We start from the raw sequence: 26,868 nt of genomic DNA, 5'->3' as shown, positions 1-26,868 counted from the left end.
TCACTGAACCAAACTGCTGAGGCTCTCAGTTTAAAAACACTACTAATCTTAGGATCCAAAGGAACACGAAGAACTGATTTTGCATAATCACAAAAATGAGATACAACATGAAACCAGCTCCCCTCCAAACTACCTGAGGCTGAAAAGAAATCAGACACAGTAATAAAAACTGTGTATGCTTCTAACAGTATTTAAATATCAGACTTATTTAAAAGCAGAAATACTTAATAAAATGAATAAAAGCAAATCATCTTCTTATCTAATTAAGGTATTAAATATGTATTTAAAATTTATCTAATAACCTTTAAATATGATAATGCATAGGAGGTGACCTTTAAGAAAAGATTAAAATAGGACAGGTATATTCATTGTAGAAATCTCTGTGCCTGGAGAATTGAAAAGAAGGGTTGGGGCGCCTGGGTGGCTCAGTCAGTTAAGCGTCCGACTTTGGCTCAGGTCATGATCTAACGGTCATAGGTCCAAGCCCTGCATCAGGCTCTGTACTGACAGCCAGCTCAGAGCCTGTTTCAGATTCTGTGTCTCCCTCTCTCTCTTGGACCCTCCCCTGTTCACACTCTCTCTCTCAGAAATAAATAAAACATTAAAAAAAAAAATAAAAAAAAAAAAATGGCAAGAGTCAGTTTTTGATTAATTAAATGACCGCTTATCTTTTAAGGTAAGGAACCAGGCCAGCTGCTGTTGGTCCTATCCTAGCACTATGGATTTTTTTTAATTTATTTCTAGGAGAGAGAGAGAGAGAGACAGCGTGAGCAGGGGAGGGTCAGAGAGAGAGGGAGTCACAGACTGAAACAGGCTCCAGGCTCTGAGCTGGCAGTCAGCACAGAGCCCGACGCGGGGCTCGAACCCACGAACCGCGAGATCATGACCTAAGCGAAAGTCGGACGCTCAACCGACTAAGCCACCCAGGTGCCCCAACACTATGGATTTTCAGTAAAGTGACCAAGCAGCTGTTGGACTATTTGAAACCAGTCTTCAGCGAATGGTTCAAGAATTTAAAATTGCATCTAGACATGTTTAATTAGTATATGAACACATACCTCTTTTGTTCCTTTAAGATTCAAGCCTTCATGCCAATCAGGTCCCAAGGCACTGCCCATATTGCCACCACTACCTTTGGTTTGCAATTCCTTTTTTCTTCCTGAAGGTGATAAAACTCAATTCAAAATTCAAATGATATAAAAACTGCTAGGCAGAAGTATACTTGTGTTCTCAAGCTTTTAGGCGATGTTATGATGCTCATATAGGATAAACCAACTTACCTGTATTGATCATTTTAATATTTTGTGATATAGAGCTATAAAACAGATAATCTTTCAATCAAGTGTTCAATATAAACCATGTTATATACATGGTTAATAAGAAGGGTAGTTCTGATAAAGGGTTGATAATAGAAATTATATAAAGAACGCCTATGACTTGGTAACAGAAATACAACCAAAATAAAACACAGGCCGAGGACCTGAACATTTTTCCAGAGACATACAGACGGCTAACTAGGACATGAAAAAGTGTTCAAAATCACTAATCATCAGAGAAGTACAAATCAAAACTAAAATAAGATACCACCTTACACCTGCCAGAATGGTTAGACTCAAAAAGACAAGAAATTACAAGTGTTGGCAAGGATGTAGAGAAACAAGATCCCTCATGTACTGCTGGTGGGAATCCAAATTAGTACAACCACTATGAAAACCAGTACGGAGGTTCCTCAAAAAATTATTAGAATTACCATATGATCTGGTAACTCCACTACTGGGAATTTACTCAAAGAAAATGAAAACACTAAGTCAAAAAGACGTATGTATCCCTATGTGAGCTTGCATTATTACAAGCAAGATAAGGAAGCAACTCAAGTGTCCACTGATAGACTTATGGATAGAGAAGATGTGGTATGGATGTGTGTGTATGCATACACACACACACACACACACTGTAGTATTACTCCACCATGAGAAAAAGAATGAGATCTTGCCATCTGCAACATGGATGGACCTAGAGGATATTACGCTACGTGAAATAACTCAGAGAAAAACAAGTACCATATGATTTCACTCATAGGTAGAATTTAAGAAAAAAGAAAAAAGAGACTCCAAAAAACCCACTCAAAAACTGAGAACTAATGGCTGCCAGAGGGGAGGTGGCTGAGGAGATGTGTGGAATAACGGATTAAAAGTGCACTTATCATAATGAGCAGAGTAATGTACAGAATTGTTGAATCATTTTACTGTACACCTGAAAGTAATATAACATGTGTTAATTATACTTAAGTAAAAATTTTACAGAAAATGCAGGCAAGTTAAACTAGAAAAATAATTAAACAAACAAAAAGCCCCAAAACACAGCAGAAGCAGACTCAGAGATAGAGAATAAACTGGTGGTTGCCACAGGGGAGGGAACTGGTGCACAAGATAAACAGGTGAATGGGATTAAGAAGTACGAACTTCCAGTTATAAGTCATGGGGAAATAAAGTACACAAGAAATATGGTCAATATTGTAATAACTCAGTACAGTGACAGGCAGTAACTAAACCTACTGAGGTGGTTACTGATAATGTATAAAAATACTGACTCACTACTATACACCTGAAACTATACATGAGTTATAATTCAATTAAAAAATTAGCCAGGTTTTAAACATTTTGACAGTTTTTGTCACCCTCGAAACGTACAAAATTTTTTGAATTTTCTAAGCCAAAAGTTAAAAATTAAAAAAAAAGCTCTTAAAAAAAAATCTAGGTTTGTATTTCTTTTTTATTCATTGCATTTTTTGTAAAATTACCTTAGGTGCTGTCCAGCTGTACCACCTGTTTGCAAAGAAGCAGATGAGCTGGTTCATTTAATTCACTTTAAGTTTCCAGTTTTAGTTATACATAGTTTTCATTTTATTATTTTAAAAAATTTTTTAAAATGTTTTATTTACTTTTGAAAGAGAGAGACACACACAGCATGAACAGGGGAGGTCAGAGAGAGAGGGAGATACAGAATTGGAAGTAGGCTCCAGGCTCTGAGCTGGCTCTCAGCACAGAGCCCTACGTGGGGCTCGAACCCATGAACTGTGAGATCATGACCTGAGACGAAGTCAGACGCTTAACCCACTGAGCTACCCAGGTGCCCCTACATAGTTTTCATTTTAAAATATCCTGGAAAGGGGCTCCTGGATGGCTCAGTTGGTTAAGCATCCAATTTTTGGTTTCGCCTCAGGTCATAATCTCAGGGTTCGTGGGATAGAGCCCTGCACTAGACTCCAAGATCACAGCCAGAACCTGCTTGGGATTCCCTTCTCTCTCTCCTCCCCTCCCTCCCTCCCTATTGCTCTCTGCCCTTGCCCCATTCTTGCTCTCTCCCTCTCAAAACAAACTTTGAAAAAAAATCCTGGAAAGTCTAAATCCTGTGAGATATAGAAGTATTAACCATATATGTCTCTTTAAAAAAATTTTTTTTATAGTTAAGTATATTTTTGAGACAGAGACAGAGCACGAGTGGGGGAGGGGGAGAGTGAGAGAGCGAGATGACAGAATCTGAAACAGGCCCCAGGCTCTGAGCTGTGAGCACAGAGCCTGACGCGGGGCTCAAATCCACTAATTGTGAGATCATGACCTGAGCTGAAGCGGGACGCTTAGCTGACTGAGCCACCCAGGCGCCCCTGTCTGTCTCTCAATTGTAGTACTTTACTTCGTGCTCTGATAGCCTTTTTCTATATGGCTAAAAAATTTTTTTTTTTCTAAATAGTTTACTGTCAAGTTGGTTTCCATATAACACCCAGTGCTCATCCCAACAAGTGCCCTCCTCCATGCCCATCACCCCCTTCCCCTCTCCCCCACACCCCATCAGCCCTCAGTTTGTTCTCAGCATTCAAGAGTCTCTCATGGTTTGCCTCCTTCCCTCTCCCCAACTATTTTTTCCCCTTCTACTCCCCCATGGTCCTCTGTTAAGTTCCTCCTAATCCACCTATACGTGAAAACATCTGGTATCTGTCTTTCTCTGCCTGAGTTATTTCACTCAGCATAACACCCTCAAGTTCCATCCACATTGCTACAAATGGCCAGATTTCATTCTTTCTCATTGCCATGTAGTATTCCATTGTATAGATAAACCACATCTTCTTGATCCATTCATCAGTTGATGTACCCTTAGGCTCTTTCCATGATTTAGCTATTGTTGAGAGTGCTGCTATCATCTGAATTAATAAACTAGATGCAACAATTACCTTCAGTTGTATATCTGGTTCTTTTATGTGCAATTTTAGCCTCCGGTTTTTCAGCAATGAGCTTTGAAGTCAAGAATTCAGCTGCACCTGCATCGAAGAAAGTATTCCCAATAGCTTTATCTTTAATGGCCCAAATAACTTCACAGCCTTCAATTTCATACCTAAAAGGAATATTAAAGTTACTTAGAACAATTTAAAAAGTATGAGTAGGAATCTTTTTTTTTTTTGGTAAATAACAGTTATCTCAAGGCAAAAGTAAAGAAAGTGTTTTAAGGCAAACAGAAATGATTTTAAGGAGAAATGTAATATTAAATTTAGGATAATAAGAGCTAAAATAGAATAAAAGAAATTTAACCAGTTTATTTTAAAGAACATGAAAATGACAAGCATGTGTAAGTATCAGGTAAAATTTCATTACAATGAGCATCACTTCTAAGTATTCAATTTCTCCAACACAGTTACTGTATGAATGTTTCCCAGGGTTCCCAGGAGTGAGCAGTGCTTTGTTGATACAGTTATAGTGTAATCAATAATGGGTGAATGGACCCATGGTATATAGTTACAATACTGACAACAGCTTACTCTTTGGTAACAAATATTTTGTGTACTCAAAAGCACAACATTATGGAGAGAATCAGAGTTATTAACTAAAATTTTAACTTTGTTATATAAAGGAATTATTATTACCCTGCAGTTAGTAATTCCCTTCACCTCAATAATTTCCAAGACATTCAGCTAAAGAAAGATCCAGTTCACAGAAAAATCAAGAAAGAAAGGAATGGCCATGGTGTATACAGACCATCACCACTAATGAGACAGCCGGAGCTTCTGGGGATCTGCTGTTTTATCTCCAGGTTTAGTCACAGAGAATGTGGTTTGCTTAGTATTCATTTCACCAAGTCCCTGAAGTCATTATATTTTTCTGCTATTATTACTTGTTTTGGTACCACTGATGAGCTGAGACAATCCTAGATAAACAGGATATATGGTTGCCCTAATTATACTAGGATTGTGTGTTAGGAACTTTTAACATTTACTTATGGTACAAGGCATTGCCATGTTTATTTCACAGACTGCTCTATATAATGTAACACATTAACTTTTCAATGCTAATCAATAAGTAAATGATAGAAAAAAAAGTTTAGTACATCTGACTTCAGGTCACCTGATGTACATGCTTTGTGGTAACTGCTCCCTTATGGCTGAAAAAATACTTAGTTACTAAATTTCAAATTATTTAGGGAATATACTATGTTGCTCAGATCATATAGTATTGCTGATGAGCAGACAGTAGAATACACATTCAGTAATAAATTTCATATTCTAATTTACATATAGGGATATAATTATTATGAAACAATTTTCTTATTAGATTTTATTAAGAAATTCTTCTACCATTTTCTTTGAAAATTTTAAAGTAATAAAGAGTATAACACATTATCAGTATAGCTTAAAGTACTGATGCTTGACTAGTAGGCCACAAATGTAAGTAACTGTGAGTAACATATATACATACATATATGCTTACCTCACAGGATGCCCTTAACTTATGAACCATGCCCTCAGCAAGATGCTTAAACATGAAGTATGTATGTACCATCATACATACCAGAAATACTTTCATTTTTAAAACTATTAAAAAATACAGTGAGGTATTATGGTTTTTTGATTATTAAAATAATGTCTGAAAAAGAAAGGATTAATCTACACTTGTAGAGAAGAAAACATAAGTAGTAACTGACATAAAAGTACACTTAAGAAAATCAGTAGCAGCCTCAAGGGAACATGAGGGATATTAAAGAGAAGAAAGGGTTTGTATAGGTCACTTTTCATCATGAGATGACAAACACCTGATCACTCTGTCGACCTAAACTGAGACAATTACATGATATGCAGCTTAAACTATCAGTTTATTCAATATAAAATTGTAAGTTTTGTCCAATTATATAGTCTTCTATCTCCAACCTCAAGAAAACGAGGGACAGGATTAAATATTTTAAGACTGAGCATTTCTGAAAGTAAGAAAATTTTCCTACGTAAATAATAATAGTATTAAGTTACATGTTTGATGATAGCCAATGGAGAAAATCTGTCATGTGCATCCTTCCTGGACCTGTTTGATTTTTGACTCTCTAGTTTTTTTCACTTTTCTCCACACAATGCTAGACTTCATAATTAGAAGAATGGCTGCCATCTCTGGTACTCAGGCAATCCAGGAACTCTTAGAATCTTCCACTGGGATTCACCATTGTCAAAAAGAGGAGCGAAAACCTAGTCTGAGAGTTAGAATGGACAGAACTTGGGCAAATTCATTATTCTGATTCAAATCTGTACTCTTTGTAGTTGGACTCCACTTTCTGCCCTAAAACTGTCCAGACTATTTCATCTCATCCATCCAGTAGAAGGTAAAATCATAAAGAAAATGAACGCTCTGTAGACCATAATAGCAGGATATTTACTCCTCAATGTTCTTTAAACCTGAAATATCATCTTAAGATAGTATTTCATATTAAATGATGGGTTCACATTTTCCAACTTCCAAAAAACAAGAGCTGGGAGTACCATATATCTTGAAATAGGAAGTTAAACATTTGGGTTTCATGGGCCCGATGGTAGCAATATAAATGAGTGAAGCAGGATGAGTGTAAACAAAAAAAAGGGTAGAGACTGTGACTAGAAATCTCCAAAGGTATGCACATTTAAATTGTTTTTCAATATAGTACATGCTTACCAAACACATATATGGGTCACATCTGTCCAGTCACCTGTGTGACCTCTTGAGACCTAAAACCTTCCCTAAACTCATGTTTTATGACATTTCTATAACTATGAATTCCATGAAGCTAAAAATATAAAGTTGATTTTTTTCTCCTTGAAAATCTATGGAAAACAATTCTATTTATCTTTGAATTTCAGAATGTTTTCTAATGTGCCAATAATTATGAGTCATAGAGCAGTGTTTAAATAATATTTAAAAATATATACTTACACTAGTTCAAGTGCAATGCCACCATTCCCTATGATCATTATTCTTTTAGCTTTAGTAAGCTGTTTCTGAAATTCCTATATTAAAAAGAAAATGAGACAGTGTTTTATAATAGTGGGCAATACTTGAAGAAAGGCTTCACTAATTAAAAAATGTCAAGAATTTTACCTTATTTACAAAGGAACAAAAATTTCACTTTCCCACTCTGCCAGGGCACACCTTCCAATATTACAAATGCTTCCCTGTATATGTTACACAAGCTTCCTTTATAGCAATGCCTCTTCTGATTTTCCTTACTTTTTATGTCATTACATTTAGAGTACTTTAGAATTTTAGCAAGAGGCACTATCTCTAGTTCATCACATTCCTAACTACTTGATCAAATCATTTACTAACATGACACTGATCTGTATCCTACATACAGGTTATTCCTTTTCTTCTAATCTGTCAGTTGACACCTCCCTGGAGTCATACAACACTTAAAACTTACAGGAGTGAGAAGCATAAGAGCTTGGTGGTTAAGAGTCCCTGGCATTACTAATTGCCCCTAGTTAGTAACTTGGTCAAGTTGCTTAACCCTCTGTGCCTCAGGTTCTTCAATATAAATGGAAACAAGTGGATATATTTCATTAGGTCTCTGTAAGCATTAAGATGATGAAAATAAAGCTGTTCAGAGCAGGCACAATAACGTCTATCATAAAAAAATGCTACTTTCTTATCATAAGACAATTAATTGATGCCTCTACCCCTCTCTTCTTCTGCCCCCTAAAGAAAATATCACAATCAGCTCAGGGAAGCCATGGTCATTTTTATGGCACTTTTCAAAGTACAGAATAGTCCCACTGGTTCAGGATGACATCTGAATAGCTAAATTTCCTCTTCCTACCATGTCAAGTTACCCTTTCTATTAAGTTCATCCAAAAAATTTTTGTAATATTCAATAAATAACCAGCGAAATTGACTTGTTTTTAAAATTCTACCAGGAAAAAACCTGTAAATTATTTTAGTCAGTCTTTCTATGAGGACAGTAAATAAGAAAGATCTGTTAAAAGCACTGGACATGGGGGGCGCCTGGGTGGNCCCCCCCCCTCCCCAAAAAAAAAAAAAAAAAAAAAAAAAAAAAAAGCACTGGACATGGAGAAGAATGGCTTGATTTAAATTGTACTTCTGATAACTTAATAGCTATTTTAGTATAGGTAAATAATTAATCTCTTCATCAGAGTTTCCTATTTGTACAGTGGGAGTAATACTACCACACAGGATTATCACAAGCAGTCAGTGAGTTCATGTATGTAGGCAGCCCAGCTGGAACACAGCTATGCCCATGGTTTGTAGGATCAAGCCCCATGCTGGGCTCTGCACTGACAGAGTGGACCCTGCCTGGGAATTTCTCTCCTCTCTGCCCCTCACCTGCTCTCTCTCTCTCTTTCTTAAATAAATAAGCTTTAAAAAAAGTTTTATATTAATAACAGGCTGAACGAAAACATCAATTTCAATAATATAAAATATTATTAATAAATATAAAATTATCACCTTAGGGACAGACCACAACAATACGCTAGAGGTAAGACAAAGTATTATGACTGGAAACCAGGAAGAGCTTCTTGGCAAGAAGGGTCAATAAACCCTGAAGCCCTGCAGTAAATTATCAGAAGAAGTTGTAGGAGGTTCCCCACAGTTTCACCTTACTGGGATAGTTTACTATGGTTCTTGAGCAGAACAACAAACCAAATTTCTGTTCTGGGATTCTGTCATGATTCTGTACCACAAAGGTCTTCTGAATAAACTTCTTTGCTAAGGAGTAAGTTCAGTAAGTTTGGGATATGCTTTACCTTTGTGGGAAAAGACTGCTACATTATTTAGGCTACAAATCATATACTCCCAATCAAAATACAGTACTGGATGTGTGTATAATGTAAGTTATAACCTTCAGCTCAGTCATTCTATCTGGGATAGTGCACAATGGAAAGAACACAGAACATCAGCATGAACTAAGAAATAGGAAAAATTATCAGCTACAACCAAACTGATATTGGCAGTAACATTATAACTACTTTCTGTTTATGGATTGTAAAACAAACCTCTTCTATGATTTAAGAATTAACTTTGATTCAAATAGAGGAAGTCTATGAAATATTCATGTTCCTTTCCCATGACCCCATCTCAAACTGTTACCTGAGCACTGTCTGTATCACGGATTCCTAATACATAAGGATTTCCTTCACATATCAACTTTGGTTTAGCTCCAGCACACAGACAGAGTTTCTTATACACATGCTGACTGCCATCCCCTGTTAAAATGCACTGTAAAAACAGGGCAATGAAGGGGAGAAGAGAAACATATTTATACGTGGGTACAGTTTCATTTTAAATAAAAAACTCAGTAAGACAAAAGCAAAAAATACATTAAGTTTGCCTCATGGTGGCGTTCAATACTTTGTTAACAGCAATTGCAAATCAGAGTAAACATGAGAATGCATTCTCCCACCCAGTGATTCGCCATCATGTTAGGGCCATGAACCATTTTGGGAATCTAGTGAGAACCAGTCTTTCTTCCCTGGAAATAAGATACATTCACATCAGATTTTGCATAAAACTTAAGGAATCTCATTATATTCAGGGAGGTATGATGACCTCAGGTTAAAAACTAAACACTCAGAAATTTTTAAATCAAGCATTCTGATATTATACCTGAGGCAGGCCTTAATGAATATTTCTGATCTCAATGGAAGTTACTGTATGAAGATCTAGTATTTCTAACGGTGTCAGACCTTAATATCTGTTATGGGTGCAAGGGAGCAGAGTGTGTTAGAAAAGGTCACAATATGTCTTCTTAATCTAAAAACAGCAGAAGTGTTTGGGAAGCCTGGGTGGCTTAGTCAGTTAAGCCCCTGNCTGGTCACTCTCACTCACTCCACCCCACTTCATCCTCAACACTGCTATCAGGTCGATCTTCCTAAAAGAATATCTGTATTACTATCCTTGCCTCCATGTAAATACTCTTTAGTTCTCCACTGATTGTAAAATAAGTTTCTTGGCATGATGTAAATAGTTCTTCAGAGTCTATTTGCTTGCCCTCCTCTGCCAATCTCCTCTCCTTATGTCCACCACAGTACCTCCGACATTACTTTTCCAAGTGCCCCTTTTCTTTGGGCCTTTGAATAAGCAACCTCCTTTTCCTACAATGTCCTTAATTAAGAATTCTTAATTCATTCACCTTTTCAAAAGGGTTCTGTGAAGTCCTCCCAAATCCCTAATATCAGAGCTTTGATAATATTTCAGTGACTGTGCTTTTCACATATCCACTTAATTATACATGTGCCTGTCCTATTCCCTATGAAAATGCGACCTCCCAGGCCAGATTCATTGTAATGTTCCTGTTGTATCCCAGCACTTCTGCAGCGTCCAGAACATAGCAGACACTATGTAAACGTTAATGCTAATCTGTAATGTAAAACCTAAAATGCTAAAGCAACTAATTATATAATCTCAATAAATTCACAAAAAGTATAATTTTCCGAATAAAAAGAAATCAATGTTACTAAACTTTATATGCTAGGGACCTTAGTAGCAGTGAGGGTACAGATAGGGTCAAAAGAAAGCAGGCAAAAGCTCATCAAGATTTAATGATGGACCATTTAAAACAAAACAAAAAAACAAAACAAAACAAAAAAAAGAGGGAGTGGCGCCTGGGTGGCTCAGTGGTTGAGTGCCCAACTTCAGCTCAGGTCATGATCTCACAGTCTGTGGGTTCGAGCCCTGTATTGGGCTCAGTGCTGACAGCTCAGAGCCTGGAGCCTGCTTCAGATTTTGTGTCTCCCTCTGTCTGCTCCTTCCCTGCTTGCACTCTCTCTCAAATAAATAAAACAAACATTTAAAAAAAACTGATATAACTATGGACCATCATTAAGAAAAATATCTTCTGGGGCACCTGTGTGGCTCAGTCAGTTAAGTGTCCGATTTCGGCTCAGGTCATGATCTTGCAGTTCATGGATTTGAGCCCTAACTCGGGATATGTGCTGACAGCTCAGAGCCTGGAGCCTGCTTCAGATTTTGTGTCTCCCTCTGTCTGCTCCTTCCCTGCTTGCACTCTCTCTCAAATAACTAAAACAAACATTTAAAAGAAACTGATATAACTATGGACCATCATTAAGAAAAATATCTTCTAGAGGTGCCTGGGTGACTCGGTCTGTTGGACATCCGACTTTAGCTCAGGTCATGATCTTGCAGTTCATGGATTTGAGCCCTAACTCGGGATATGTGCTGACAGCTCAGAGCCTGGAGCATGCTTTGGATTCTATTTCCCCCTCTCTCTTTGCCCCTCCCCTACTTGTGCTCTCCTTCTCTCTCAAAACAAACATTAAAAAAAAAAAATCTTCTTACGTGTTCTTTACTCTTCAGTTGCTTTACTCCAGATTCTATGACCTTAATGTTGGGAAAGCGATTTTCTAACATGGTGTTCGGTTGTTCTTCAACATCAAATTCCTCCAATACTTTAGATACCTATATGAGATCGAAAAGGTAAAAATGTACATTTTCAAAAAAATATTTCCTTTTAAGAATTTTAAATAATCAAAATATTTTCATTTATTTTCATACACTACTTTATGTTCATAAAACAAGAAAGTTGGCCAACTGCACTACATACAGTGAAAAAAGGACTAACTCGCATTTTAAGGCTTGAACTCAAATAACATTCCTACCACTCGGGCAAGTCAGCCAAGTCACTGCACCTTAGTTTCCTAGCCTGGAAAATGAGGGCTAACTCTACTTACTTCTGCATGTTTTAATTACACAGCTTGTCTATTTCTATATCCTTCTAGTTTTCTGTCCACTTACTAGCTAACTTTATTGTGATCTTGTCTTTGGACTCGTTCCTGTTGTTCAAAACCATCAGCATCCATGGTTTTGGACTCACTTTTCTTCCCATTCAGCCAAGACTCTGTTGTAGATCATTTCATGTTTTGCCCTCTTTTACTTTCTTGCTGTTCTGTCTTTAACCATTCATTACCCTGAAAACTCACAACCACAGACTGAACGACCTGCCTTCTCCAGTCCTATACCCAGTCTGTGGTGGAAGGACCATACCCTGAAGACTAGTATTTGACCTCAGCTGTCCCTTACTTACTGCTTGGAAGACCTACTACATGGCCCCTAGCTGTTCTCAAACCTTTCAGTCTCAAGACCCCTTTATACTCTTACAATGAAGTGGGGACTCCAAAGAACTTTTGTCTGTGTGAGTTAAACTCTGTGATATTTGCTATATTAGAAATGAAAACTAAGAAAAATTTAAAACATTTCTCAATTCACTTAAAAGTAAGAATAATAAATCCAATACATATTAAACAGATATAATATCCTTTTAATAAGAATAACATTTTTTCCCCAAAACAAGTGAGAAGAATGGCACACAAAAACTCCTTTTACATTTTTACAAACCACTTTAATGTCTGGCCTTAATCTCTTTTGCTTTCAAACTGCTTCTACATTCTGCACCTGCATTCAAACTATTACAATATGTTATCTGGTTAAAACATATGAAGACAGAGATGTGCAGCCTTTCCAGAGAACTGTATATTCTTCTTTGATGTTACACTAAAACTCAACAAGTGTGGTTTCTTAACGATTAGCTGCAGTGTAGAATTTGAAACCATATCAAAGAATTTTTCATACTCTACTACTGTGAAATCCACTGGTCTATCCTACACTTTGAATGGATCTTGTAACATCTCATTTGTCATCTGGACAACAGTGGTTTGCTAAGTTATGGAGATCTTCCAGATGTTAATACATTTCAACTCATTACAATATCAAAACACCACATTCATTATTATCACCAACAATCTCATCAGAGAAGTCTTTAAGTACCATGAGGCTCGCAGTGAAGAGTATGATTTTTCCAAAATTCTGATTTTGGCCTGGAAGCTCTAATTTTGTTAAACTGGCAACAAATATTGTCACTTGCTTTCACTCATTTTCCAGTTATGAATTACTTTAGCTTGCCAGTTGTTCTTTCAATTAAAATTGGTATTCCACAAAAAGGGTAATTAATTAGTACCTCTTGCAACTCAGCAACTGCACAACTGCTTTTCCTTCCTAGTCCTGAAGGCATAATAAGTGCTTTATGCATACATCCCATTTCATCATACAGAACATTAAAAAGACATGCACAAAACAGTCAGGAAATAAAATTAACATTTTTTACTGGCTTTAATTTAATTAACTGAGTGCCTAGCAGTGAAGAATAACCACTAGTTCAGTTTAGCCACCAAGCGTTTCATACCATCAGCGTTTACATGTCAATGTAGTGACAAGCCTATTATCTAAGTAACATCTTCCATCCCTGGGTGATTTTTTTTTTTTAACGTTTATTCATTTTTGAGAGAGAGAGAGAGACAGAGTAAGACACAGAATCCAAAGCAGGTTCCATGCTCTGAGCTGTCAGAAAAGAATCTGATGCAGGGCTTGAACTCACAGACTGGGAGATCATAACCTAGCCAAAGCTGGACTTTTAACTCACTGAGCCACCCAGGCTACCCTTCATTGTTTTTTCTAAACGTTCACCATTCTTTTTTTTTTTTAAGTTTTTAAGGAATGTTTTACTTATTTCTTAGAGAGAGAGAGAGAGACAGAGGCAGCATGAGCAGCAGGGGAGGGTCAGAAAGAGAGGGAGATACAGAATATGAAGCAGTCTCCAGGCTCTGAGCTAGCTGTCAGCAGAGCCCAACGCGGGGCTCGAACCCACGAACCATGAGGTCATGACCTGAGCCGAAGTCAGATGCTTAACCGCCTGAGCCACCTAGGTGCCCCCAAACGTTCACCATTTTAATGCTTCCCAAACACATCCCAACCTTAGGATTCCCAGCAAATCACCTTACTTCTTGGCTCAAAAAGACTACTAAGAACTCTTATGACTTCTTTCCTATTGTCTCTCTATACACTGCTGTGCTCCAGTCCACCTTCCTTGTACCATTTCTACCTTTTCAGGGTGAATACAGTAATCTGTGCTCTATATCCCATCACCTCTCACCTCCTCAGGACTCCTTCCTTATTATGTACTCCTTGTTTTCCTTCCTCTTCACCCTTTCCTACTGGTTTCTAGATCTCAATAGATAAACATGCTAAAGTGTTTTCCACCTTAAAAGAATAAAACTCAGGGCACCTGGGTGACTCAATTGGTTACCTGCTGTCCTTGGACCTGACACCACTGACCACTCATCTTAATTAAACTTCTGTCATCTCTGGCTTCAGGGAAACAAACTCTTCTCCTCTCCTAGTTTTCCTCTCTGATCTAAGACTAATAGGGTGCCCATTTTCAGGGCTTCCTTTCTCTCTGATCCTCCTTTAAATGTCACTTCAACATTATTGCACACAAGCCCACCATGGTCTGGCCCCTGCCTTCTGGTTTAGCACTGAATTTACACTCTAGCAGAACTGAATTGATACCTGTTATAGCATATTATATAGTCACATACTTTCATCATTGTGGCACAAGCCTGCCTCCATTCAACCTCTTACAAACATGGCAAAACCTACTTACTCTTTCAGTCTCAGTTTCCATCCATCCTCCTATGTAAAGCCTTTCTTGATCCTCAAAGGCAGGCTCTGGCACTCATTCATAATATATTTGTAAAAATAAACATGCACATATTGCAATACAACTACATTTTTTTTTTTTTTTTGCCACTATCAGGATAGCTACCACATTATAATAACTATGCCTTGCAGATCTCTTGCCCCAATAGAAAGTTACCATTCTGAGAAAGCGCTATTCATTAACCATGAGGGTTACAGAGCCAACCTGAATTCAAAAGCTATCTACACGTACTTCAGAAATTTACCCAGCCTCACTGACTCATTTACCTCATCTGTTAAGTGGGGATAATGGATAATGTAAGAACCTACTTCACAGGATTACTTAAGGATTACATAAGCTAATGTATTTAAAATATTTAGGGGCGCCTGGGTGCTGAGTCAGTTAAGCATCTGACTTCGGCTCAGGTCATGATCTTATGGTTCATGGGTTCGAGCCCTGTGTCGGGCTCTGTGAGCCTGCTTTGAATTCTGTATCTCCTCCTCTCTCCGACCTCTGTGCTCAGAGCCTGCTTTGAATTCTGTATCTTCTCCTCTCTCCGACCCTCTCTTGGTTCACACACTCTCTTTCTCTCAAAAATAAATAAACATTAAAAAAATAAAACGAACACCAAAAGAACATTCGTCATTTTAAACATTTAAAAGCTATAATCACACTATGTGCTAGGCAAATTACTGAAATTAAAAGAATCTATATGACCAAGAAAGTTATATAAAGGGTTCTTACCTGCTTGAAATTTGTAACTGCTTTAATAACAGGAGAAGCTGTTACCAGGAGAATATCTTCTGATGGAAAGTGAATAGCCAACTTATAAAAAAAAAAAGTGGGGAGAAAAAATTTCATAAATAACTTTAGATATTAGTATATATGTCATGGGGGTGAGACACGGATAATGCAACTTTAATAATGTTATTAACCCAGGAAACTAAAACATCACTTTTTCTCATCTAAAGGTCTCCATTATTCTGTGTCACATAAATGTGTTCCTATTTATGGGGTAGTGGTGACTAACGTTCAACTCTGATACTGATAAGATGAGTAATACGTTTATAGTGGACACTAACAAAAACCTTCTGAACAAGAAAAATATACGAAGAGGTATTCCTTACTATCTTATATACCAATGTAAAGTTGTCAGGCAGAGAATGAGAAAAAAAAAATATCTTCCTAATGAACAGTTAAACCAACTTCTATTTCTTTTAAAATAATATTTTCATTTCCCTTCAGTGAGATGAAATTACAGTAAATCCTTACTAAACACTATTCAGAATCTTAGCCTGACTTTTCCCAAGTGTTTTGCACTTCTATTCTGCCTCTTCCAAATGTACAGCCAGTATGCACTCTGGGAAAACAAAACCATTTTAGTATTAGCTTCAACAGACTTTGAGGCTTAACTTGCTATTTTTCTTCCATGATTTTCCTCTGGCTACAACCTTTCTTTCACTTTAAACTTCATGAAAGGATTTTTTAAAAAAACTTTTTTAATGTTTATTTATTTTTGAGAGAGAGAGAGAGAGAGAGAGAGAGAGACAGAATGAATGGGGGAGGGGCAGCGGAGAGGGAGACAAGAATCTGAAGCAGGCTCCAGGCTCTGAGCTGCCAGCACAGAGTCCGACACAGGGCTCGAACCCACAAACCACAGATCATGACCTGAGTCGAAGTTGGACGCTTAACCGACTGAGCCACCCAGGCATCCTGAAAGAGTTTTCTTAAAACACACTCTGGTTCCTCAACTCCATCAATTTCTATTTCTTCCCTACTATACCATTAAAACTCAGCATTTCAACCAAAACAACAACAAAAACCTATTAGAATGAAAAAATGAGTTTGGTAAAACTACAGGATACAAAATTGACACACAGAAATTGGTCAAGTTTTTATATAATAACAAGCTATCATCAGAGAAAGAAATTAAGAAACAATCCCATTTATAATTGCATCAAAAAGAATAAGATATCTAGGAATAAATTTTTTTTAAAATAGTTTATTGTCAAGTTGGTTTCTATATAACACCCGGTGCTCATCCCCACAGGTGCCCTCCTCCATGCCCATCACCCCTCTTCCCCTCCCCCCACACCCCATCTGCCCTCAGTTTGTTCTCAGCATTCAAGAGTCCTCATGGTTTGCCTCCCCACCTCTGCCCCACTATTTTTCCCCTTCTTCTCCCCCATGGTCCTCCGTTAAGTTCCTCCTAATCCTCCCTCACATGCAGACATATGGTATCTGTCCTTCTCTGCCTGACTTATTTCGCTAAGCAAAACACCCTCAAGGTCCATCCACGTTGCTACACATGGCCAGATTTCATTCTTTCTCATTGCCATTCAGTATTCCATTGTATAGATAAACCACATCTTCTTGATCCATTCGTCAGCTGATGGACACTTAGGCTCTTTCCGCGATTTGGCTGTTGTTGAGAGTGCTGCTATGAACACTGGGGTACATGTGCCCCTATGTATCAGCACTCCTGTATCCCTTGGGTAAATTCATAGCAGTGCTATTGCTGGGTCATAGGGGAGTTCTAGTGTTAGTTTCCTGAGGAACCTCCACACTGTTTTCCAGAGGGGCTGCACCAGTTTACATTCCTACCAACAGTGTAGGAAGGTGTTCATTTCTTCACATCCTTGCCAGCATCTATCTACGAATAAATTTAACCAAAGAAGTGAAAGACCTGTACTCTGAAAGTATAAGCCACTGATGAAAGAAACTGAAGAAGACATAAATAAATTCAATGATCTATCATGCTCATGGACTGGCAGACTTAATACTGTTAAATGTCCATACTACCCAAAGCAATCTGCAGATTCAATGCAATGCCCATCAAAATACTGCCCATAGAACTAGAACAAAGAATCCTAAAATTTGTATGAAACTGCAAAAGACCCCAAACAGCCAAAGGAGAAAGAAGAACAAGGCTGAAGGTATTATGCCTCCTGATTTCAAATCATACTACACAGCTGTCATAATCAAAACAGTATGGTACTGGCACAAAAACAGACACAAAGATTAATGATATGGAGCACAGAGCCTAGATATAAGTCCACACATAGATGGTCAATTAATCTATGATAAAGGGGGCAAGAATATACAGTGGGGGGGGGAGGCGCGAGTCTCTTCATAAATGATGCTGGGAAAACTGGACAGCTTACATGCCAAAGAATGAAACTAGACCACTGTCTCATACAAAGATAAAGTCAAAATAAATGAAAGACTTGAATATAAGACTTGAAACCATAAAACTCCTAGAAGAAAACATGAGCAGTAAGCTCTTTAACAGCAATCTTAGCAATATTTTTTGAACCATTTTCCTCAGACAAGGTTAAACAAAGAGCTAAAAAGCTAAAATAAACAAAAGAAATTACATCATTTACATTCACTAAATTTACATTCACTAAATCCAACAGGGGTTAATATCCAAAATGTATTAAAAACTTACACAACTTAAAATTTAAAAATGGACAGAACTTGGATAGACCCTTTTCATAAGAAGACAGATGGCCTCAGATACATGAAAATATGCTCAATATCACACATGCAAATCAAAACTACAATGAGATACCACCTCACACCTGTCAGATTGGCTACTATTAAAAAGACAAGAAATAACAAGTGTTGGTGAGGATGTGGAGAAAAGGGAACCACTGTACACTGTTTTTGAGAATGTAAACTGATGCAGTCACCATGGAAAACAGTATGGAGATTCCTCAAAAAATTAAAAATAGAAATACCATATGATCCAGCCATTCTACTTCTAGGTATTTATGGGAAGAAAACAAAAACACAGCTCACAGAGATCTATGCATTCCTGTGTTCACTACCGTATTATTTAAATAGCCAAGATATGGACGCAACCTAAGTGTCTACTGAGAAATGAATGGATAAAGATATAAAGATAAATATATTCAATGAAATATTATTCAGCTATAAATGAAATCTTGCCAGTTTTGACAACATGAATGGACCCAGAGGGTATTATGTTACGTGAAGTCAGTCAGAGAAAAACAAATACTATATAATTTCACTTATTTATGGAAAACAAAAAAACAATGTAAACAAAATACTCATAGATACAGGACAAACTATTAAGTGAAAAGGAATTGGAGTTGGGGGTGAGGAAGAGGGCAAAATGGGTTAAAGAGATTAAGAGGAACAAACTTCCAATTATAAAATAGATAAGAAATAGAGATGTAATGTACAGGATAGAGAATACAGTCAATACTGTAACAACTGTGTGTAGTGACGGAGGTAACTATGCCTACTGAGATGTTCATTTCATAAAGTACAGCAATATCCACTCACTATGATGTATACCTGATGAATACTGTATGTCAATACTTCAACAACGGAAAAAAAGGAGCATCTTGAATTCACTTCGACACCCTTAAAATCCACTTACTTCTTTTTAATACCACTTTATTTGAACTTTCTGTAATATTTGATATTACCACTTTCTCCATCTTTTTTCTCTTTGTATACTGTTATTTCCCCACTTCATTTTTATTGCTATACCTGGCCTCAAAATTTCTTTAGACTACTAAATTCACCTTCCAGTTGGCCTTTCAGTCTCATTTTAAACAGCTGTCCCCGCCCCAAAGACACTGGAGCTGATCATCTCTCGAAATATGTCATTTGATCACATTACTTTATTGCTCGAAATCATCTCACTACTTGCAAGTTCTTGCTAAATGCTTTTTTTTTTAAATTAATATTACTTTATTTTAGAAACAGAGCACAAGCAGGAGAAGCAGAGGAGAGCGAGAATCCCAAGCAGTCCCCTTACTCAGCATGTAGCCTGACACGAAGCTTGATCCCATGACTGTAAAATCAAGAGTCAGTCATTGAACTAAATGAGCCATCCAGGTGCCCCACTTGTTTAGTTATTAGAAAGACTTACAAGATGCTTCATGATGTGGTCTCTACCAACCTTCCCAGCTTCATCTCTGGTCACGTCCCTAAGCACCATGTTCTTTAAGCTTTGCTGCTCTCAGTAGTGCAATGCTGTTCTACCTGAGATTATATCCTTGCCTCCCTTTGGACTGTCTAGTTTTTCTTGTCCACCTGGGGAACTTTTACTCATTTTCTATACTGAGACAAAAGGATACCTCCTTTGAGAAAGGCTACCCCCCCCCCAATTCATGCACTATCAACTCCACAGACTCCCTTAAGCTGGCAAACATACTGATGAAATGATTTATTTACATGTCCTTTCCACTAGATTGCCAGTCCCTAAAAAGGAGGCACCGTGCTGTTTATAACTGACTACTCGGCCTTTAGTACAGTAACTGGGTAACAGGTGTTTACTTGGTGAAAGAAGTAATCTTTACACACCTAAAGATTAAAAGTTTGAAAACAATTATAATTTCCTGCACTACTTCTGTGACTTCAATGATTGTTTCTGTTTGCTTTATAGCAACAAAACAGTTCTTTCGGAATGTAGATATGTATATATTTGGTCTGATTATTCACTATAATTAGAAAAGCATTCCCCAGCTGCATTTAATCCCTTGTTGGTTGTTTCACAAAACATCACTGCAGATGAAATCTCTTCCTTGGGAGTTTAAAGTACAGGAAACTATCTAAGGGTTTATCAATTACGATGAACTAAGGATCTGGCACCTACCTGAAAGCTGAATTCAATCAGCTAATGAACAAAGGAGGCTGGGTTTCTGACCAACTATTTACCGGTTTTAAGCCCTCTTGTCTGCTCAGGAATAACTAGCACCAGAGTCTAGTTCAGTCAGCTTTGGGGTCCCACCCGCCAACAGCCTGCTTCCCATCCCTCCTCCCTACGCCTAAAGCGAAGCTGGCAAGGTAACTAAGACTTCGTACAGGGGCCGCCATGGAGTCTCTAATATCCGAGAGCAAGAAGGAGTGCAGGGACAGGGGGAAAGAAGCGGCTAAAGAGGGACCTGGAAGGACAAGGTGGGGGCGGGAGGGTGCCTTGAACGCCACCGCCGCGGGGTCAGGGAAGACGCGGAACTGCGCGTCAGCTTACCTGCTCAGCACAAGTGACACCCGCGATGCCACCGCCAACCACCACAAACTTCCCGGCCGTAGAGGGAGGGCGCGCTGCCTCCATGATCTCAGACTCCCAAGCAGTTTACTGGCCGCCGGTGGGCGAGCCGCCGGAGTTGGTATTCCGGGAGCGGACGTCAAGCTGGGAGGCCACTTCCGGTGCCGGCGCCAGAGCTTGACACGGAGCTACGGGTGCCCAGCAGCTCACATTTAGTGTCCTCGCGAAGCCGCTTAGGGCCGAGTTTTCACAGTACAGAGATGTCGCTGATTCCAGGGTTTCATTTTACTGTCACTACACCTTAATAGAATTTTGACACATAGATATGATAAAGAGAAAGCCAAACTAACTAACTAACTAACTAAATAAATAAATAACAATAAAAATAAATAAAAAGAAAAAGGAAGAAATTTAACAAACAATAATAAAGTAAAAAGATGAGTCGCCAAGAGAAGCCTGACAAATTGTCTAAACACAGACCAGAGTTCTCACAGGACAGGGCGCTCTGAGAATAAATGAACTTCCCTGAAGTTTTCACTATTTGTTCTTTGAAGAATGTGACATTGAGTCAATTTTAAACTCTTGTTCCATAAGTAATATAATCCTTCCCTACCTTCCACCTAGCAAACCAAGATTTTATATTTTGAAAAGACATTCTTCGTGATATATTAAAGCAAAGCAATACTACTTAACTGTTCTGAGAAGTTATTTCCGTTTACAATTTTGACCTCAGATAAAACTTCCAGTGGTATAGGGAGTTACTCACCATTTTGTAAAAATAAGTGAACATTCCTCCCAAGTGCCCAGTAATAGCATGTGTGAAGGCTAAAATATTCGCATCTGACTTTGGCTCAGGTCATGATCTTCTAATTCGTAGGTTCCAGCCCTGTGTTGGGCTCTGTGCTGACAGCTCAGAGCCTGGAATCTTCCTCGGATTGTGTCTCCCTCTCTCTCTGCCCTCCCCTGCTCATGCTCTGTCTCTGTCTCTCTCAAAATTAAATACACATTAAAATTTTTTTTTGAAGTTCTAAAAAATGTTGTTATTATTGTGGCTGTGGAACTGCATCACACAGGGAAATGTTTTTCTTCAGGAAGATGAAACGTGTTTAAAGAGACACATTAGCTGGCTGTACAGTGATTTCACTTTGTAACATCTTTGAAGTAATCTAATGTATTACCAGTTATAGAATAGTTACAACATCTGGTGTTTGTAGAGAACCGGAGAGCCATTTATTTCCTCCTTTCTTTTGCCCCAACCATCTGCCCCAGGAACCTACGCTATATTTTTGCTGTCCTTTCATTTATTAATGCTCTATTTGAAAAGGAATGTTAATGTCAATTATCAGATAGCCATGATTTATGGAATCATAATGTAATTATTTTCCTCATATTTAAAAATAATTTAGAAAAGTGTCATAAATTATATAAACCTAGTAATATTGTAACACTTGAATAACTCTTTTGACAATGTTCCTATTTTCCTTTAATACACCCTCATAAACCAGAACTGTTCTGGACAAAAGTGGACATAAAATCATTAGTCATTAGTGACCTTGAAAGAACTTCCCCTCCCTGTCCTTTGCAGAGCATTTCCTTCTCTTCTTTCCTCTCCTGTCAAACTGCCCCATAACCTACAAAAATGTATCCATTTTGCAATTGTTTATCCTGAGTCAGAAAAATGTCTTTTGGGAAAAATCAGCATTGAATGCTGGAAGTTAAGTGTTGGAAGAGAAAGAGAAGGAAGTATTGCTCCAGAAGTTTTGGCTTAAGTAGCCAAATGGATGATATACCATCCGCTGAGATGGGGAAACCTGAAGGTGGAATGGCACCTTTTTGTTTGTTTTGTTTTTGAGTGAGAATAGGAGGCAGGGGAGCATCACTTCTAATTCAATTTTTTTTAATAGTTTATTGTCAAATTANCGCGAGTGTAAGTACGGAGCTCCTTACTTCTCCGCCATCTTGCCCCGTCTCTCTAATTCAATTTTTTACATGTTTACTTTGATATATCTATCAGGGATCCAGTAGAGATGATAAGTAGACATGTATCTGAAGCTTGGTAGTAATATCCAGGCTGGATACATCAGTTTGGGAATGGTCAGCCTGTAAGAGGTGTTTATAAGCCATTAAACTAGATGAGATCACTAAGGAAGTTAATATAGATTAAATAAAGAAGAGGACCAAGGACTGAGCCACGAAGTATTCCAGTGTTACAAGATCATGCAGAAGAAGCGGGAGGGAGTCTTGCCAGGGGAGACAGAAATAAATCACCCATAATATAGGAAGAAAATAAGAGATGTGGTGTCCTAGTAAGCAAGTGAAGAAAGTGTTCATGAGAAAGGAATGATAGACTTTGTCAAATGCCACTAATAGTTCAAGCAAGAGAAGACTGAAAAAATATCCATTAGATTTAGCAATGGAAAGGTTCTTGGTTGGCTAACTATATGAGTTATCATTTAAACTTTACTTTTCAAAAACCAAAAGGGAGGGTGGATGTTAATTTTGATGCTAAGAAAATAGGCATAAGTTAAAACTGACCTGGGCAAGACTGGACATAAGTTAACCTTTTTCATTTGCTTTAAATATGCTCCAGTCAGGTTTTCGCACCCACATTCTATGGAAATTGGTAAGTTTTGCAATTGCTTTTCCTAGATGAAAAACAAATGTCTTCTGGACAAAAGCAGCATTGAATGATTGAATGCTAGGATTACATAACATTTTATTTTCTGCTAGATTTTGGTCAACAAATATATACATATTATATTTATATTATATATTATATATATATTATATATNCATGTAACTGGATCTGATTTATCTAGATCAAAGGTTCAGAAACTTTCCTTGTGAAGGGCCATTTAAAGGAAATTATTTTTAATATTTTCAGTATTTATTAAATATTATATTTCAGTTTTGGTCTTCTTTCTGGTATCACTCTTTTTTTTCCCAACTAAGTAACTGGCTTTATGCTTTTTATCTACTTCTTCCTATGGAAAATGTAACTCTCTTAAATAATCCATTACATATATAACTACACAGACAATACTTCTTTTAGTCAATTTAGTCAGTTATCATTTTGATTAAAACTTTTTTAAAAATATTTTTTATTTATTTCTAGGAGAGAGAGAGAGCGTGAGCAGGGGAGGGTCAGAGAGAGAGGGAGTCACAGACTGAAACAGGCTCCAGGCTCTGAGCTGGCAGTCAGCACAGAGCCCGATGCGGGGCTCGAACCCACGAACCGCGAGATCATGACCTAAGCGAAAGTCCGACGCTTAACCGACTAAGCCACCCAGGCGCCCCAGTTATCATTTTGATTAAATATTTGTCAATGTTTATATAGTTATGACTGTTTAAATATTATTCACAGCTTCTCTTACAATATGAACACATTTCTTGTCTTGTACGACATTTAGTTTTCCCTGGAATTAATAGTTGCCTTGCCTTTTTACTTGCTTAGTTTTCATTGTTCCTATCACTACTTTCTTCCCAAAATGTCCAAAAAAATGAAGATATGACAGGAACATCGAAAATTAATATATTGAGTACCTAGTATGTTCTACTTACTTCCCTCATGGAGTTAACATTCTAAATCAGTAAGTTCAAACACTTAATATTCCAGCTCAATAATATATCAGTAATGTATTAGTTTTGGGTTTTCCTTAGAATTTTTCCCCATTGAGCCCTTCAGTCCCCTGATTCAGTTGAACTGAATTAATAAGAAACTTAGTAAAAGGGTGACAAACTGAAATAATAAATTAATATGGTAGAAGCAGGTCCAAGTATACCACTAATTAAAAGAAATATAATTACTCAACTCACTAGTTAAAAGATACAGGTTAATAAATAGGGCAAATAATCTAAATGTATAATGTTTACAAAAGAAACACCAAATATAAGGACATGTAAAGATCAAATGTAAAAAAAATGAAAAAAGAATTTACATCAGGCAAATGTTAGCCAAGATAAAATTGGCATAGTTGTTTATCAGATAAATTAGACTTTAAGGCAAAAAAAAATATTAAGAATAAAATAAATCAGCACATAATGATAAAGATCACAATACATTTTGAAAATGTAGAAATTTCAACCTTTAAAATACATGAAACAAAATTGATAGACATTAGAGATGTTGATACATCCACTATTGTGCTGTCAAATGATAAACCTAAAACAATTTAGTGACATATTTGATGCCCTGTTTTCAAAGGAAAATTCATGGGTTGGGAGATTACCCTGCTTCATTAGCAGTGGAACAATGTTCCCAAGGGATTTGGGGCAAGAGGGAGTTTTGTAGAACTTTAGAAGGGGCCACTTGGAAATAGGCTACGATTGGCTGCAAGGTCAAGGTAGCAGCTCCTATTTTCTAGGTAAGCTAGTTAACACTAAGTTGGATGACTGTGATTGGTGAATGTTAGTATTCTTTGACAGGTACTTCTTGTAAGTGCAGGCTAATTTAGGTTTACATTTGTGGCATGGGCCAGGTACCAGGGTGACCTCCATTTTGTGAGGGCCGACATACAAATTAACTTTAACAGTACTGAATGTCAATACGTCTTGTGATTATTGATAAGTCAAATACAGAAAAGGCTAGAAAGATTTTAAATATCTAAACAATACTATTAACAAGCTAAAACAAGTTAGAAGTTAACAACAAAGCATAAATACAAAATCCCCACATGTTTGGAAATTGAAAAAAATGCTACCAAATAAATCATAAGTTAAAAAAAATAATGAAAATTAAAAATAGTCTACAACTAGAATGGTAAGAAAATAGTATTTACCAAAATAGTATTTACCAAAATAGTATTTACCTTAAAGACTTACATTGGGAAAAAAGAAAGCATCACAATCAATGAACTAAATATCTATCTTCAGTAAGTGATAGATTCTTTTTGTGGATTGAAGTCCTAGAGTATAGGTCATAGCACTGTAACATGGTAGAATCCTGGTCTTTAACCCTAATCCTTTACTATGGCATTCATTAATGAGAAAGCAGCAGCTCCCAGGGGCTGAGATCTGAAAGTTACAGAACTTGGGGTTTGAGCCTTCATCTTAACACTCTATTAAGAATGATTGTCTCAAGGACCAAAAAGTAGCTGATTTTCACTGGAGCTTTGCAGGGGCTAGTTTACAGAGAAACGATTTTGAGCAAATTAAATCCTCTTCTCAAAGAGGGAGAAAGCTCAAAATTGGTTCTTTTAGAAAACAAACAAAACAAATTCATCAATGCAACTCATTAACAGATTAAGATAGGGAAACATATTATCATTTAATTAATAATTGAAAAAATTCAATAGGAAATCATGGTAAATATTCTAAGTAACTTATGAATAGAAGGGAAAGGATCTTAAATTTATTAAATTATCTATGAAACGATTAAATTTGACAAAATATATATGTGATATCAATTAGGATTTTATAAAACTTTATTTAGAAATACTTTTTAAATTCCAGATAGATATACTATGTTCATATATAGAACCGAATATCATACAGATGGCATTTCTCACCAAAACTGATCTATAGATTCAATACAATTCACAAACATGACACTTGATAGGTTTGTTCTAATTTTATATGGTCAAGTAAAAGGTCACAAATAGGGTGCTTATAAATGAAAGTCTGTGTGTGGGGTGGTGGACTTAGTCTTTTGGATTCTAATAATTATTATAAAGACATAATAATAAACACTGTGTGATACACATTGGAGAAATAAATTGACAAGTGGAATAAAATTAGAGCCCATAAAGGGGCCCAGATGTGTTTAGGATTTTGGTATGACTGTGATGGCATGGGAGATCAATGGGGAAATGAGAAATTATCTAATAAACAGACCTAGGGAAAAGTATATCCTTATGGAAAAAGATGATACTGGATCAGTATCTCATATCATATAGAAAAATCAACTTCAGATGTATTAAATATCTACTTATCAAAAACAAAATTTTAAAATATCATTTGAAAAAATTAAGTTTTTCAATATCTTTGTACAGGGTTTTCTTGTCACAAACAGGCATTGGCAATAGATTTTTAAAAATTGAAAAATTTAACGA

General features: G+C 37.1%; 1 protein-coding gene across 3 annotated transcripts in view; it reads right to left on the bottom strand.

The window, feature by feature from the left end:
- Positions 1 to 20,966, bottom strand: part of LOC144237496 (pyridine nucleotide-disulfide oxidoreductase domain-containing protein 1) — a 38,340-nt gene extending 17,374 nt beyond the window's left edge. For 2 of the 3 annotated variants that reach the window (XM_077771182.1, XM_077771180.1), the window contains exons 1-7: positions 20,801 to 20,966; positions 15,535 to 15,615; positions 11,598 to 11,717; positions 9,390 to 9,518; positions 7,218 to 7,291; positions 4,229 to 4,389; positions 1,059 to 1,159 (exon numbers count right to left, since the gene is read on the bottom strand). In XM_077771182.1, the coding sequence (XP_077627308.1) occupies positions 1,059 to 1,159; positions 4,229 to 4,389; positions 7,218 to 7,291; positions 9,390 to 9,518; positions 11,598 to 11,717; positions 15,535 to 15,615; positions 20,801 to 20,884 (750 nt within the window). In that variant the 5' untranslated portion in view covers positions 20,885 to 20,966. Of the gene's footprint in view, positions 1 to 1,058; positions 1,160 to 4,228; positions 4,390 to 7,217; positions 7,292 to 9,389; positions 9,519 to 11,597; positions 11,718 to 15,534; positions 15,616 to 19,699; positions 19,781 to 20,800 lie in introns of those variants that run through there. The other variant, XM_077771181.1, reaches the window with a different exon arrangement.
- Positions 20,967 to 26,868: the final 5,902 nt, after the last annotated feature.

The sequence above is a fragment of the Crocuta crocuta genome, unplaced genomic scaffold (genome assembly GCF_008692635.1).
Source record: "Crocuta crocuta isolate KB4526 unplaced genomic scaffold, BGI_CrCroc_1.0 scaffold276, whole genome shotgun sequence".
In the NCBI taxonomy this organism is placed as follows: Eukaryota; Metazoa; Chordata; class Mammalia; order Carnivora; family Hyaenidae; genus Crocuta; species Crocuta crocuta.
Note: the sequence above shows the minus strand (reverse complement) of the source record. Positions and strands in the feature narration are given on the sequence as shown.